The 15,281-nt window shown below is 41.3% G+C and overlaps 1 protein-coding gene across 5 annotated transcripts in view; it reads left to right on the top strand.

The window, feature by feature from the left end:
* Nucleotides 1-12,737, top strand: part of AVL9 (AVL9 cell migration associated) — a 204,781-nt gene extending 192,044 nt beyond the window's left edge. For all 5 annotated transcript variants that reach the window (XR_011556730.1, XM_070726316.1, XM_070726317.1 and 2 more), the window contains 2 exons: nucleotides 490-578; nucleotides 12,244-12,737. Coding sequence is in view for 4 of the 5 variants with exons in the window: in XM_070726316.1 (XP_070582417.1) it covers nucleotides 490-578; nucleotides 12,244-12,338 (184 nt within the window). In the remaining variant the exon portion in view is untranslated. The remainder of the gene's footprint in view (nucleotides 1-489; nucleotides 579-12,243) is intronic.
* The last annotated feature ends 2,544 nt before the right edge of the window (nucleotides 12,738-15,281 follow it).

The raw sequence follows: 15,281 nt of genomic DNA, 5'->3' as shown, positions 1-15,281 counted from the left end.
TTGATCAGTGCCCAATGTTTTATGAAAATTTTAGAACTTTTTGAAAGCTTATTCAGATACTTCTAAATAGGCATGTAGACCAAGTTTTTAAAATATTTTGAAATAAAAATAATGTTCAAATTCCTGGCAGCATTCTGAGATTGAAACAGCAATAGATTGAGTTTCAAGCAATTCCAAAAATGAACAATTTTAGATTCAAAATATTTCAAATTCCAAATAACTTACCATTCTAGCACTTGTTAACTGCAACATAAGTTTATATTTCAACTTACTTATGTTTAATGGATAAACATTCCTCCTCCTCCTCCTCCTCTTCATCATTTTAGCCAGTCTATCCACTGCAGAATGAAGGCCTTTTCCACATGTTTCCATATAATGCAGTCCTGAGCTATCTTTTGTCAGTGGAGTCCATAATTAATGTTATTAAACATTACATATATGAAATTAGCAGAAACTAATAAGACAGTGCTATTGTATTTCTTAATTTAGTTCTGTTCAGAACAGTGAACGAGGTAAGAAGATTGGAAATGCCATGGTTACTAGTAGTCGAAATGTTTTTCAGACGGGAAGAGCTGTCGGTAAGTGATCCTCTAACTGGAATCAGTGTGCTACAAATTCAATGGCTAGATTATGCATCTCATTAGGCAATGATGAAGTTGATATGGTTAATGGCTTAGCATTATATGTAAATCCAGGCAACTGAATTATTCAGGCTTGCAAACAAGAGATTGGGGCGAACTCTTCATTCCACAATTGCAAAATATACTTCCCTTGGCTTTAAAATATTGTTTTTTTGCTGAATCATAAATTCATATTTTACCAAAAATCTTTTTTAACACAGGAAATTCATGAACCATTTCGGTCCCATGTAACATCAACAATAAAACAAACATTCCATAGCAAATTTGTTTGTTTGTTTGTTTGTTTATTGGACTTGTATGCTGCCCCTCTCCGTGGACTTGGGGCGGCTCATAACATATAGTGAAACACAACAATACAGTTATCCAATTAATATACTAAAAAGTTCTTAAAATTCTAACTTTAAAAACATTCATTTTCATTCATTCAGCAATAATACTAACAACATTTGCTGGACAGGGGAAGGTCTAATGTCCCCAGGCCTGGCAACAAAGATGTGTTTTTAAATTCTTGTGGAAGGCAAGGCGAGTGGGGACAGTGTGAATCTCTGGGGGGAGCTGATTCCAGAGGGCCGGGGCCGCCACAGAGAATGCTCTTCCCCTAGGTCCCACCAGCCGACATTGTTTGGTTGACGGGACCTTAAGGAGACCAACTCTGTGGGACTTCATTGGTCGCTGGGATTCATGCGGCAGAAGGCGGTCTTGGAGATAGTTTGGTCCATGTAGGGCTTCATAGGTCATAACCAACACTTTGAATTGGGTCCGGAAACCGATCGGCAGCCAGTGCAGTCCGCGGAGTGATGACAAAATATGGGCATGCCTTGGAAGGCCCATAACTGCTCACGCAGCTGCATTTTGGACAATTTGAAGTTTCTGAACACTCTTCAAAGGTAGCCCTATGTAGAGAGCATTGCAGTAGCCAAACCTCGAGGTGATAAGGGCATGAGTGACTGTGAGCAAAGACTCCCTGTCCAAATATGGTCACAACTGATGCACCAGGCGAACCTGGGCAAATGCCCCCCTTGCCACAGCTAAAAGATGGTGCTCTAAAGTCAGCTGTGGAAATTAAAATATAAGTAAGTATATGCAGTATATTTATGTACAGTAAATTTTTGTCACAATGCCTTTAGGAATAAATCTTATTGTATATATATATGTAGGTCTCAGAGAACAGCAATCTGATTTTAAGCAGAGTCAATCTACTACTGATGACTACTTTATCTTTAATTAACTAATTATTAAATCTGTGAGCAAGGAGAGTCAACCATTTCCTAAGCTTATAGAATGTCACACTTGACACTTTTAACAGAGAAACATAATGGAGAAAATTGTTTATCCTCAATATGGCATCCAGCCTGCTTGCACTAATCAAAATCCTTTGCACAAAATCCTTGCTTAAAGTTGTGGTTTGGAGTCAATGAAATAATTCAAGCAGTATCAATATTTAAAGGTTTAAGAAAGAGATGCATACATGTACCAGTCTCCATATTAATGATTTAACAATACTGATGAAGAATCCTGAAGCACACATGCCTGAGGTATTGCAATACTTTGCTGTAAACGTACAATATAACATTATCATATTGAATTCTACAGGTAGACCTCAATTTACTACAATAATTGAGCCCAAAATTTATGTTGCTGAGTGAGGCATTTGTTGAATTTTGCTTCATTTTATGACTTTTCTTGAAACACTGCAGTCGTTAAATTAGTAGCATGTTATTAAGTGAATCCAGCTATCCTATTGACTTTCCTTGTCAGAAGGTTGCAAAAGATTATAACATGACCCCAGGACACTTCCATCATCATAAATATGAATCTGTTGTCAAGCATCCAAATGTAAATCACATGACCATGGGGATGCTGCAACTCCTATACTCCTTATATGGAATTCAAATAAAATGTATATAGAGCACACACCTGAGAAGTATTTTTAATGTAGCTAAAAGGACCACAGATGCTGCAACTAGAGCCACATTGGGAATATATTTTCTAAAATCAGTGCACACATTTACAATAGCAAAATCAATATTAGCAGCTGTGGTGGCATAGTAGTTAGAAGATTGCACTGCAAGCTAATTCTGCTACAGCCTGGAAGTCTATCTTGAGTGGGTGGAAGTTGGTTCAACCTTCTATCCTTCCTAGGTTAGTAAAATGAGGAGCCAGATTGTTGGGGGCAATATCCTGATGTTTGTAAACTAGGGGTATCAAACTCAAGATCATTGAGGGCTGCATCAGGGCTGTAGTTGACGGGGGAGGGGGGCAACTGGGTAGATGCGGCTATCTGGGTGGTTGTGGCCAGGTTAACAACACTCACGGGATATGGTTGATGATGGGCACCGCCAGCTTGATCCCATTTTCAAACTGTTGGCATATTTCCTCTTCACACTGGGTAGATTGCCCAAAACCTTGCTGGCCTGATGTTTCCTCTTCACATTGGGTAGACCAGGCCAAAACCATGCTGGCCTGAAGTTTCCTCTTCACATTGACTAAACTGAGTTAAAGTCATATGGGCCAGCTCCTTACATTTTCCACGATGGCCCTGCAAGCCAGATCCAATTGCATTACAGGCTGAATCCAGCCCATGGGCTTTGTGTTTGATACCCCTGGCTTAGAGAGTGCTATATAGCACTATAAATTATATATAAGTTTAAGTGCTATTGCTATGGAAACCTACAGACTTCCAAAATTATATCTGATAGTACAGATCGAATTTCAGCTAGAGAACTATTGAATTCTTCCGTAGATATTGAAACATCTGCAAGAAAACAACCAATTTCAGAGAGCATCAAGGACCTCTCAGCTGTCACAAATTAATAAAGTCTTGGTCTTTATTATAAAGTTGATATTCAAATAATATATGAGTTATGACCAGATTTACTTCTTTGTTTCCTAATTCCTTTATCATACTGTATTTGGTAAAAACTCCTTTAATATTTAATATCAATATCTCTGTATTATTCAATAAAATAATTATCCAAATAAATATCTTGGATAATATATTTTTAAAATGGCTTATTGGGATCCATACAGGGTGCTTTCCAAAAGTAATGCAATTATTTTTTTTTAAGTAATTTATTGAACAGATTTGCACAAACACTTAAAATTCTTCAAAGTACTGTCCTTGGGCCTCTACACATTTTTTCCAGCGACTCTGTCATAACCAGTGTGCACCCCGGAAGGTGTCTTCGGGGACCTCTTACAAGGACTTCGTCACGGCTAATTGGACCTTTCAGGGCTGCCTTAATCCGAGGGACAAAAAAAAGTCTGCTGGAGCGACATCAGGACTATAAGGGGGGGCAGCTTTGGCACCTGGTGTTTGGCCAGGAACTCACGGACTCGTAGCATATTGTGGCAAGGCGCATTGTCGTGATGGAGTTGCCAGATAGCGGAGATGTCTTTTCTTGTCCTGATGACCCTTTTTCAGAATCTTTCCAGCACATCCACGTAGTAGGCAGCATTAACTGTCTGTCCTTGAGGAACAAACTCCTTATGGACCATTCCTTTACTGTTAAAAAAGACAATGAGCAGTGTTTTCACTTTTGATTCACTTTTTGGCCTTGGGGGACTGGTTGGTGTGCCACTCAGAGCTTTGGCGTTTTGTTTCTGGGTTGTATTCAAAAACCCAGGTTTCATCACCAGTGATGACATTGTCCAAATAATCAGGTTCAATTTCAGTTTAGCGTTAAACTTAATCATGCTTGATCGTCGATTCCATTTTTTTCATGACACAGTCGGCATGCAGAGGTTTACAAAAACTGATCTCCTGCCGCTTCCACAGCTTGGAGAGAACTGAGATCGGTTTTGTCCACTTCCACAGCTTGGAGAGAACTGAGACTGGTTTCGTGGCAAAGCTTAGCAACCCATCCACCTACTCCAAGTGCTCCGGTCCCACTCCAACCAATAGGAGCAGCGCAGGAAATTCAATTGCATTACTTTTGGAACCCTGTATATTAAAACAACATATTTCATGTCATTTACGTTAGACCTACATGATACGCCCTTTCTCGTAACTGGAGCTAGCCTCCAAGGACAGGAATGACACCAACCATAGCCAATCAGGACTGAGTCTGAAAACTATAAATTTGGCCCCCATGCCTAAATTCCCCTCTTTTGCGTGAAGGATGAAAACAGGTGCAGCAGTAGTGGTGGTGTTACAAGTAGAGTGAGCAATTAGAGGCTGAGACAGTTCTTCATAGGCAAAGGAAATGTCCACCCAGATCCAGCATCCCACTGTGGTAGAAGATGCTTTATGGCTGGCCACAACACCCTGGAAACGAACATCGACTCCAATCTTCGGATGAAGGAAGTGTACCTAATGTAAGTATCAAAGGCATGTCTAACATCGAGAGTACTCCACTGAGTCTCCTGGTCATTATTGGGATGGACACACAAGTCTGGGAGAACAAGCTCCTGCGTCCTGTGAAAGGGATTATTTACCTTGGGGGTAAAGAAAGGATCTAATCTTAAAATAACTCTATTATCACAAAACATGCACAAATCTCTGCATACAGAAAGAGCTGCCAGCTCAGATATGCCTCTGGCAGAGATAATTGCCATCAGGAAGACTACTTTTATAGTTAGATGGTAAAGAGAAGTGTCTTCAGTAGCTCAAACAGAGACAGAGTGAGAGCATTAAGTATGGTGGCCAAGTCCCAAGAGGGATACCTGTGCACCACTGGGGGACAGAAATTGACTGCCCCCTTGAGGAATCTACTGATAAGAGGATGGTGACACACTGACACCCCCTCCAAGTGACATGAGAGTACCATGGTGCGGGCAGCCACCTGGCAACAGAGGGTGTTTGGTGAAAGCCCTTTAGACAAACCCTGTCATAGGAATCGGAGAACTTGAATGACGGAAAAACCAACAGGGGAGCAGCTCTCTTGGAGACACCACAACCGGAAAATTCACCACATTGCCAAGTAGATATGCTCCGTAGAAGGGCAACAGGAAGCCAACATGACCTCAACAATGTCATCAAGTACCTGATGATGCTTTAGAGTGAAATATCAGGTGACCAGCTGCAGTCAGGATGAGTCATGGATGCTGCACTGAGCCCTGGGCAAGCAACCACTCTGTGGGCCAGATCCTCCAGTGTGGGGAGACCGACAGGAACATAAGGTCCACAAACCAGGGCCTCCTCAGCCAGTAGGGAGCCAGCAGGATCACCTCGGCCTTCAGATCCAGGATTCTTCGGATTACCATGGGCAGAAGGGGAGGGAAAACATAGACCATGAGACCACACGTAACAGAGAGTGGCCATTCCCTCCGTCCCAGAGGTCCAGTATTGGGACAGAAATCTGGAAGTTGGGCATTCTCTGCAGTAGCAAAAAAGTCCATGATCAGTTGGCCATAGTGGTCCACTAATTGTTGGAAAAGGGAAGGATGGAGGCACCACTCCATCTGATCCACATCATGATGGCTAAACTAGTCCACTGTCATGTTGGCTACCCCAGAGATATGAACTGTAGAGATGGAAAGCAGATGTTTCTCGCCCAGGATGCCATGGTCTTGGCCTCAGACATAAGTTGTTTAGAGATGGTACCCTCCTGTCTTTTAGATGATGAGAGCTGACTCTTGCCCATGTTCACAAGGAACCCAGGGTGTCTAAGGGTATTAAATATTACCAAGACATCCTCCTCTACTTGATGTGGGATATCGTGGATGTCGTCCAGGTACCACTGGACAGGATGCACTGAGATGGGCAGCAAGGACATCTAGTATCTTCATGAACACCCTTGACAGTGATGACAGGTCTAAGGGGAGTGTCTTATAATGTCCCCCCGCATAGGAGAAGCAGAGGTACTGGCTATTGTTTGGCTGAATCGGAACATGGAGGTACCATCCAACAGATCAACAGAGGAAAGGAGATTGCCCCTCCGTATACCTACCAAGGTTGACTGCAAGGTATGCATTTTAAATTTGCAGCATACAACGAACTTGTTCAGCTGCTCCACCCACCCAAGGATTATGATACAATTTATTTATTTGTTTGTTTGTTTATTTTATTAGATTTGTATGCCTCTCCTCTACGAGGACTCAGGGCAGGAATAAGATGGAGTAAACCCTCTGCCCTGCTGGTCCCCAGGCACCTTTTGGATGGCACAAATGTCTAATAGGTGTGAAATGGCATCTGCCATGAGAATTGGAGGGCAGGGGGCACTGTGCAAAGAACTTGGGGGGATGGAGAGGAATTCAAGGGTGAGATTGGATAACAAGGTCTCGCATCCAATTATCTAATGTTATATCCTCCCAGCGCTTGGCAAACAGCACCAAATGACCCCCAATGGATCTAATGATTCTGGCAGAAGAGGTGTCCACTGGCCCCACAAAAGGGCTGCTGGAACTGGGGCTGAGACTCCCTGAAGAGCCGGTCAGATGGCTGTCTTTGACGAGACTATATTGACCCTGGTACCTCGCCGGTGATGGTTCCTGACTCCTGAAACTTTTTCTAGGGAAGGAAGCAGCCCTGGTTACTGCCTTTTGGGTGCAAGAGGGAAGGATCTTGCATTTGTCCTTAGTTTCAATGACAATGGGATCAAGGGATGGGCTGAATAATGACTGATCCTTGATTAGAGCTGCTGCCAATCACCACTTATACCAGACATTCTTGGGCCATGACCTAAGCCAGTGTATGTGGCAGGCTACGACTGTCGACCCCATAGCCCTGGCTGCTTGCAATGTCGTATTTGAAGTGAATTAAGGCGCAGCAATCAGCTTGTTAAGGTCCTGATGTGCTCTGGAGTTGGTTGCTGGGATGTGGTCCTTCAATGTTTGAAGCTACTGAATGGATGTTCTGGAAAAGAAGGAGTCCATGGTTGCTGTTTTTAACACCCAAGCAGAGGCCTGATGAGAGCGTTGCAACACCAATTTCAGTCTTGCGGTCTTCCAGCTTAAGCAGCTCCTCTGAATCCCCTGGCATTTGGCATTGGAACAGCGCCAATACCGGAGCATCAACTGGGAGAACAGGAAGATGCTGCACTAAATGAGAAGTGACATTTAAATAAATATCTAAGGAGCTGGGGAGGGGTCCTAAAGCAGTGGTCAGCACCTTGTTGGAAGCGGCGGTTCTCTCGCTCCTGTGGAGAATTGCCAAATCCCCGCTGTTTGGGGTGCCGATTCAGTTTGAATCGGCCCAAACCTCCCTGAAGGGGACGGAAAGAAGGGGACATCTGAAAAGTTACAAGACAAGGTTGTCCACTTTCTTCTTTGCTTTTTGTCCTGACGCTAGAAGTTTTTACTAGAATCATCATGAAAAATGACGAGATAATAGGGTTAAATTGTAAAAAAGAGTCATATAAATTACAGGCGTTCGCCAATGATCTTGTATTTATTTTGGAAGATCCACTAGATTCTGGTCCAAAACTGTTTGAAATCCTAGACGAATATGACATCGCGGCAGGACTAAAAATTAATAAACTTAAAACTCAAATGTTAGTTAAAAATATGAAAGAGCCTCAAAAAACTAACCTATCTACAAAATTGGACATTCAAATAACTAAAAAAGTTAAATATCTAGGCATCAACTTAACTGTAAAGGCTTCAAGCTTAAAAGAAGATAACTATGACAAATTAAGCAACAAATCAAAAAAGATACAGAGAAATGGGGGGAAATTTTACTTATGGGAAATAGATCAAAAAAATCATAAATATTTTACTAATCATTCTCATAGAAAACCTCTTTTAAATACTTGGCTAAAAATTAGGAAACAATTTTACAAAGGAATCCCAACACGGTACGTACCGCTAGAAGCCTATATATACCCTAATCTGCATAAAAGGAGCAACATAATAAGATATAAGGATATAATAAATACTAACAGAGAAATCAAATCAAGAACAGAACTGGAAACTATAGGCCAAAAGACAGAATGGTGGGAATATCTACAAATTCAATCAAAATTTACTAAAGATAAAAACACGCTAGGCATCAAAAAATATAACTTGCTAGATAAAATACTTGTTGGACCACAGGAAAAACTAATTAAAATTATATTGCTGGTTAACAACTAATGAATTTGACACGGCTAAAATAAAAACTAATATTAAAAATGGAAGGGGAAGAGCCTTCTCTGTGGCGGCCCCAACTCTCTGGAACCAGCTCCCCCCAGAGATTAGAACTGCCCCTACCCTCCTTGCCTTTCGTAAACTCCTCAAAACCTACCTTTGTCGTCAGGCATGGGGGAACTGAGATATCTCCCCTGGGTCTATACAATTTATGTATGGTATATTTGTATGTATGTCTGCTTAATAATGAGGTTTTTTAAATATTTTAAATTGTAAATTATTAGATTTGTCATGAACTGTTTTATTGTGTTGTGAGCCGCCCCGAGTCTACGGAGAGGGGCGGCATACAAATCTAATAAATAATAATAATAATAATAATAATAATAATTATTATTATTATTATTATTATTATTATTATTATTATTATTATGAAATTAAATCTGAAGAATGGCAACTTATGTGGAGCAGGAACTTTAAATTGACTTTAGCTATCCCGTATAAAGATAATTTAATCAAAATGTTTTACAGATGGCACATTACCCCTGCAAAACTGGCTAAGTTAAATAAAAAATTGTCTTCCACCTGCTGGAAATTTCAAAAACAACAAGGCACATATTTCCACCTATGGTGGCAATGTGAAAAATCACAGATGGTTTAATACTAGAAAAAATTAAACACTGTGCAAAAATGACCAAACTAACTTTGGAACTTAGAAATAACAAAGAATTTTTATTCTATAACTGCTGGGACTCCTTTTACCGCTGGTTAGAGAAAAAGAACAATTCACTCAACATCTGTCAAAAAAAATTTATATACAAAGATAAATATCTGGTGTTTAAGTTATTTCAATGGATGAATGAGATAAAAATATATGTAAAAATTAAACTTATCTATTCTGCTTTGCCATACTCAACACTTCCTCTTATTTATTTATAATTTAGATTATTAGTTACAATGTAATGAGCTACAGAGGATATTTATAGTTCATATTTTCAATACAGATCTGCCATATACTCACCCGCCTTGTTTATTGTTAAATATACAATTTCTACATTACAATTTACTGTATAATTTTTGTTTCTTCCTTTTGTTTTCTTTTCTTTTTGTTTTTTCTTTTCTTTTCTTCTTTCTTTCTACATGTTTATATTGTTACTTGTACTGTTATTGTATTTACTGTATTTACCCTTGTAAATAAAAAATTATAATTTAAAAAAAGGGGGGACTTGGTTTGGTCCCTGTTTGGGGTTGGCAAACCCTAGGGTTGACCAGACCTGGAGACTCCACCATCAGCAGTGTGAAGGTGGTTAGCCGCCATTAGCCAAGGAGACTGCATGCTAGAAAGAGTTGCTTGAAGAATTACAAGTCATTCGTAAAAGAAAAGGGAATGTAAGTTTTTGTGCTGGAGTTGTGGCAAGGACAATAAGAGATTTAAGGACGGTATGGTTGCCATCTATTGGTAGAGACTGTACTCGTGAGAAAGTTCTTTGAGTTGGAATTTTTTGTTTACTTAGACTCCACCTTCATGAAGCGTGCTATCTGGATTAATTAAATATGTTGTTGTTTCTGCATAAAGAAAAAAAAGCACCTGGTTGCTTTTTTGTAGGCTGTTGGTTTAAGCAGCTGGACAAGATTAGTCATTCCTTACATAAAGGAGGAGACGGAGGATTTAAAAGAAATAAGAGACTTGTTGCATAAGCTTTGCTTGGAGATTTCTGAGGATATTAAAGGTTTCCACCATGAAATGATATCAATAATTGACATTGGAATTGGACCTGAAATAGGATTACAAATTGGAGATGGCAAAGAGGACATTAATAACAGTTATAATGGACTTGACGAATTTGGAATTGGAACAGAAAAAGCAGAAGAACATGAAGTGGGAATAGAAGATGTACCTGAACAAAATGGACTTGAAATATATAAAGAGACAATCACTGAATGTGGAAATAATAACAATTTTGGGATTAAGGATGGAACAATTGGGGGATATACTACATATTTTTGGATGGTGTATGATTACATGCTGAGGTGGAACAAGAGAAATCTGGGGGTAAAATTATAGAAATTTCTGAAAAACTTTTGGTAGATGAAGATATCAATGCCCACGTCTTAAATGATGAGTACATTATGTTAAGCACTGGCAAGGGCAATTTAGCGTTCTGGCTTGTAGCCCACTGCTGCTTTAGGGCCATGTTCACTTGACCCCTTGGCTTCTGGTGGGCCTTATACTTGTGGAGGGCAGTGTTGAATGAGCTGTCCTTACGCGCCCCCCCCCCTCCTGAAGCACCAGGGGCCGAAGCCTTGATTGGAGACCTGTCCCTGGATGGGGTTTGTATGGTGTCTAGTGTGATGTTCACTGCAGCCATCATGCCCTCTCCTAGGGTCATATTTGGTTTGGCCCTAAACTTGAGGCCTTTTCAAACATTGGACCTTGAAAACTGAAACAAAATGGCCTCCGGCATGTGACTGTACTTAAAATGGCCACCAGCACCCGAGGATAATCAAAGATGGCGGCCAAAGCTTCAGCAGATAGTATTTATATTCCAAATGGCTGCTGGTACTTGAGGGCAAACAAAAATGGCGACCGGAGCTTCAGCAGTCAGTAATTAGTTTTCAAAATGGTCACCAGCCAATGCTAACTGGTGCCTTATTATTATTCAAAATGGCCACCGGGAAGGTAGCTTCAGTTTTTGCTCCCCTCAGAAGCCTGGAAACTATCAGGAATCAGCAGAATGAGGCCAATCAATAAAAATCAGCTGATGAACAGGCCCAAAGAAGACAATGGCGGAATGCGGCAGAGAAGCTCCAAACATCAAAATCAGCTGGCAGATGGTCCTGCGGCTCAGGGGCAAAGGCAATGATAGCAGGTTCATCAGAGAAGCAGAAAACGGCTGGTTTGAGGCAGCTCAGGTTAGGAAATCATTCACGCTGCAATTTATTGAGCCTCACTGGCTGTGATGGGCCTAGGCCCAGCCGGAGGGTATATAGGAGGCTGTGCAAGTGCTGGGCTTCTGCGACTTGACAGTGATAGCAGGAACAGCTAGAATAATGTTTGATGACCTCTCTACTGCGAGCAGAGCTTGCCAAACAGGGGGGGGGAACCCTAGCTCAGACAGAGTGGATGGGGATTCATATAGTCCTCAACAGCCAGGAAAGAATAGTGAAAGTTTTGACAGCTGACATTGGCTAGAGGACTGGTCCCAGCAGGGCTGGGGTACCCTGCCATCCTCAATCCAGGTGTGTGGAACGGCACTGTGGAGGCAGGTATTATTGGTTTTACTGGTATTCACAGATGGTATATTTTAAGAGGAAAAAAACCACCTCATAAATGGCTAACCTAAAAGATGAGAGCAATGCATGTGTCCTAAAGCTAAGGACTGAGCCAAAAAAGGGGGATCTAGGTGTGGGGGCCAAATTTATAGTTTTCATCCTTAGTCCTGATTGGCTATGATCGGTGTCTTTCTCATTGTTGGAGGCTAGCTCCACTTACTATGGAGAATATTATTATTCAAGCAAAAGAGCTTCTGACATATATTTTTAATCTATTCCATTTACTTTTTTTCTCCCCTCCCCCCTCTTTTGTTTCATAATACAGGTCAGTCAGTTGGAGGAGCTCTCATCAGTGCAAAATCTGCAATGTCTTCATGGCTTTCTACTTTCACCCAGTTCTCTCAAACCCATGGGGAATAATTCTTCTGGGCCAAGTTCTTGCATTTCTTTTAAGAAACCAAAAGGCTTCACTATAAAATCATAGGCATTTGAATTCAAGCAGCATGAAGATGAGCTGCATCACAAGATATAATTTGACAACTGTTTTTATACTTCTTTGCTTTATATGTAAACCTTGTTCCAGGTTTATTTTTGTATTTTGGAGGATGGTGACATATGTCAATTTAGCTGTATTTTAAGTTAAATTGTTTAGCGTTGTTTTGAATTATATTTCAGTATGGAACATGATAGGATATATGGAGGTAATATTTCAACAATTAATACATAAAAATATTTTCACATTTGGGTTTGTAATTTCTTTTCTTTTCTGCAAGTTCAATATGCAGAATTGTTTGTTTCAATAAAATTTATTTCCACAAATGTGTTACAAATGGAAGTAATTCTAAGTGGGGTAATGTGAAATTAGATTCCATCCTTCCGAGATGGGTAAAATGAGGACCCGGATTGTGGGGGCAATATGCTGGCTCTGTTAAAAAGTGCTATTGCTAACAGGTTGTAAGCCTCCCTGAGTTTAAGGAGAAGGGTGGCACAGAAATCAGATAAAATAAATAAATAAATAAATAAATAAGACTAGGATAGCATTTTAAAATTTTACACCATCTCATCATTTAGGTGACAACTATTAATAAAAATGATGATGATGATGATGATGATGATAATAATAATAATAATAATTTATTAGATTTGTATGCTGCCCCTCTCCGGAGACTCGGAGTGGCTCACAACAAAAACAACAATGTAACAAATCCAATAAAGCAGTCATTTTGATTACTATAATCTCTCCAGCAACTGCAACAGTTATTAGACTGCCTGCTATTCTAACAATAGCCATTTTCCCACCCTGTTATTGCTGTAAGTGATCCTTGTCGACCTCAGGTCATGTTAGATTCTGAGGAGGACGAGCCAGGTGCCTCTGGATACCCTGGCCCATGGAGGGGTTGCCAGCTGATACAGAGAGTGAGAGTGAGGGAGAAGGTGACCTGAGTGAACCTGAGGAAACACTAGAGGGGGCTGATATGACAATGGCAGAGTGGTCCCAGTCGGAGGATGAGGAAGACATTAGAGTGGAAAGTCAGTGGATAGATCCTTGTTATAGCAGATTGTTGAGAAGGCGAGAGGAGTTGCATAGTAAAAGCTAATAGTGTACAGCCTTAGCTTCTTTGGGGTGTGATATCACTTCCAGGCAATATAAAGGCAAAGGATTTGGGGAAATTGAGTGTGGGGTTTCAACGTTGTTCAATGGAAGAGGGTTAGACTGGGGGGAGTAATTGAATAAGGCTTTAAAACCATGATTTCTGCCTCAATAAAAGATATTTTCTGCTGGATGCGTGTTGCCCGGGGCTTTGGTGAGAAAATTCATATAATAATAATTTAATAATAATTTATTAGATTTGTATGCCGCCCCTCTCCGAGAACTCAGGGTAGCTCACAACAATAATAAACAATGTACAAATCCAATATTTAAAAACACAAATTTAAAAACTCTTATAATAAAATGATCACACAATCCAATCAAACCATACATAAGCCAAGTAGTTAGGGGAGGTGTCAATTTCCCCATGCCTGGTGGCAAAGATGAGTTTTCAACAACTTACGAAAGGCAAGGAGGGTGGGGGCAGTTCTGATCTCTGGGGGGAGTTGGTTCCAGAGATCCAGGGCCGCCACAGAGAAGGCTCTTCCAATGGACCCCGCCAGATGACATTGCTTAGTCGACGGGACCCGGAGAAGGCCCACTCTGAGGGACCTAATCGGCTGCTGGGATTTGTGCAGTAGAAGACGGTCCCGGAGGTATTCTGGTCCAAGGCCATGTGCTTAAATGATAAATGGACTTGTTATCTAAGGAATGCTGATTAGGCCGAGCTTGGCACCTTTCCCTGACATTGTTTATGTTTAGCTCCGAAGAGAAATAACTCCTTTTTCCTTGTCGTTTTCTTTATGTGTGCTTTTCTCAATAAAGAGTTTGGTTTTATTATAAAATAAGGGATGTTGAGTCGGTGGGTTCGGTCCAAGAGCCGTGCACAGAACAATTAGTGTGGTGGCCATTTTGGGCAGAGAAACAACTGGGGTAACCATTTTGTTTTGACTATCATAGCAAGGCACAGGCAATAGCCATTTTAAAGTCATTCCACGGCCATTAACTGGGTCTACCCATAATATGGCCAACAACAGTGGCCAAGAGAAACCCTCCAAGGCCAAAGCAGCCAAACAGCATAAGAAGGTCCATGAGGTTTCCCGGCCCAAAGGGGAAGCTGACCACTCCCCAGGGACTTCAAGCCAAGACAGGGCTTCTTCAGAAAGCCAGTCTCAAGCCAAGACTCCTAGGCAACATAGAGGGACACTCCACTTCTCAATATTTGGGACTCAGACCCTTGGGGTCAGGGTGAGACATATCACAGGCAGGGAACTTCAACAGCCCCTGGCAGGCTGCTAGCCTTAGCTCCCTTTATTCCCATGACCACCAGGCTCTGAGCTACTTCCCCAGCCCCAATAACTGATTATCAGTCAAACCATTAAACAGGGCATTGAAGCTGGATTTGCAACTGGGCCAACAGCCTCCTTGTCACATGCCCACAGAACTGCTGGAACTGGGTTGCATGTGGTCGTATGAGAACAGCCAGGATTAGCAGAGGTAGTGGTATTCCCCGGATTATTCAGTAGGGTCATTCTCTCAAGGGTCCTAAACTGATGGTCAGATGGACTTAAAACTTTCAGAGGACGAGGGTCTTGCCCTTCTCCTCCTAGCAATCTGTCTTATTTGACCTGGGACTGTTCCGGTCCTTCTTAAAGCAAGGGCCACAGCAAACCTAGGTCTTCCACCAGGTCCCAGTGACCATGGGTCTAGCACCATTGATCTTCTCTTCAAGAAAACCACTGCTGAAGCTGAGTTCTTCCCGACTCCTCCCT

Source organism: Erythrolamprus reginae, chromosome Z (genome assembly GCF_031021105.1).
Source record: "Erythrolamprus reginae isolate rEryReg1 chromosome Z, rEryReg1.hap1, whole genome shotgun sequence".
Classification (NCBI taxonomy): domain Eukaryota; kingdom Metazoa; phylum Chordata; class Lepidosauria; order Squamata; family Dipsadidae; genus Erythrolamprus; species Erythrolamprus reginae.
This window is presented reverse-complemented; position numbering and strand designations above follow the sequence as displayed.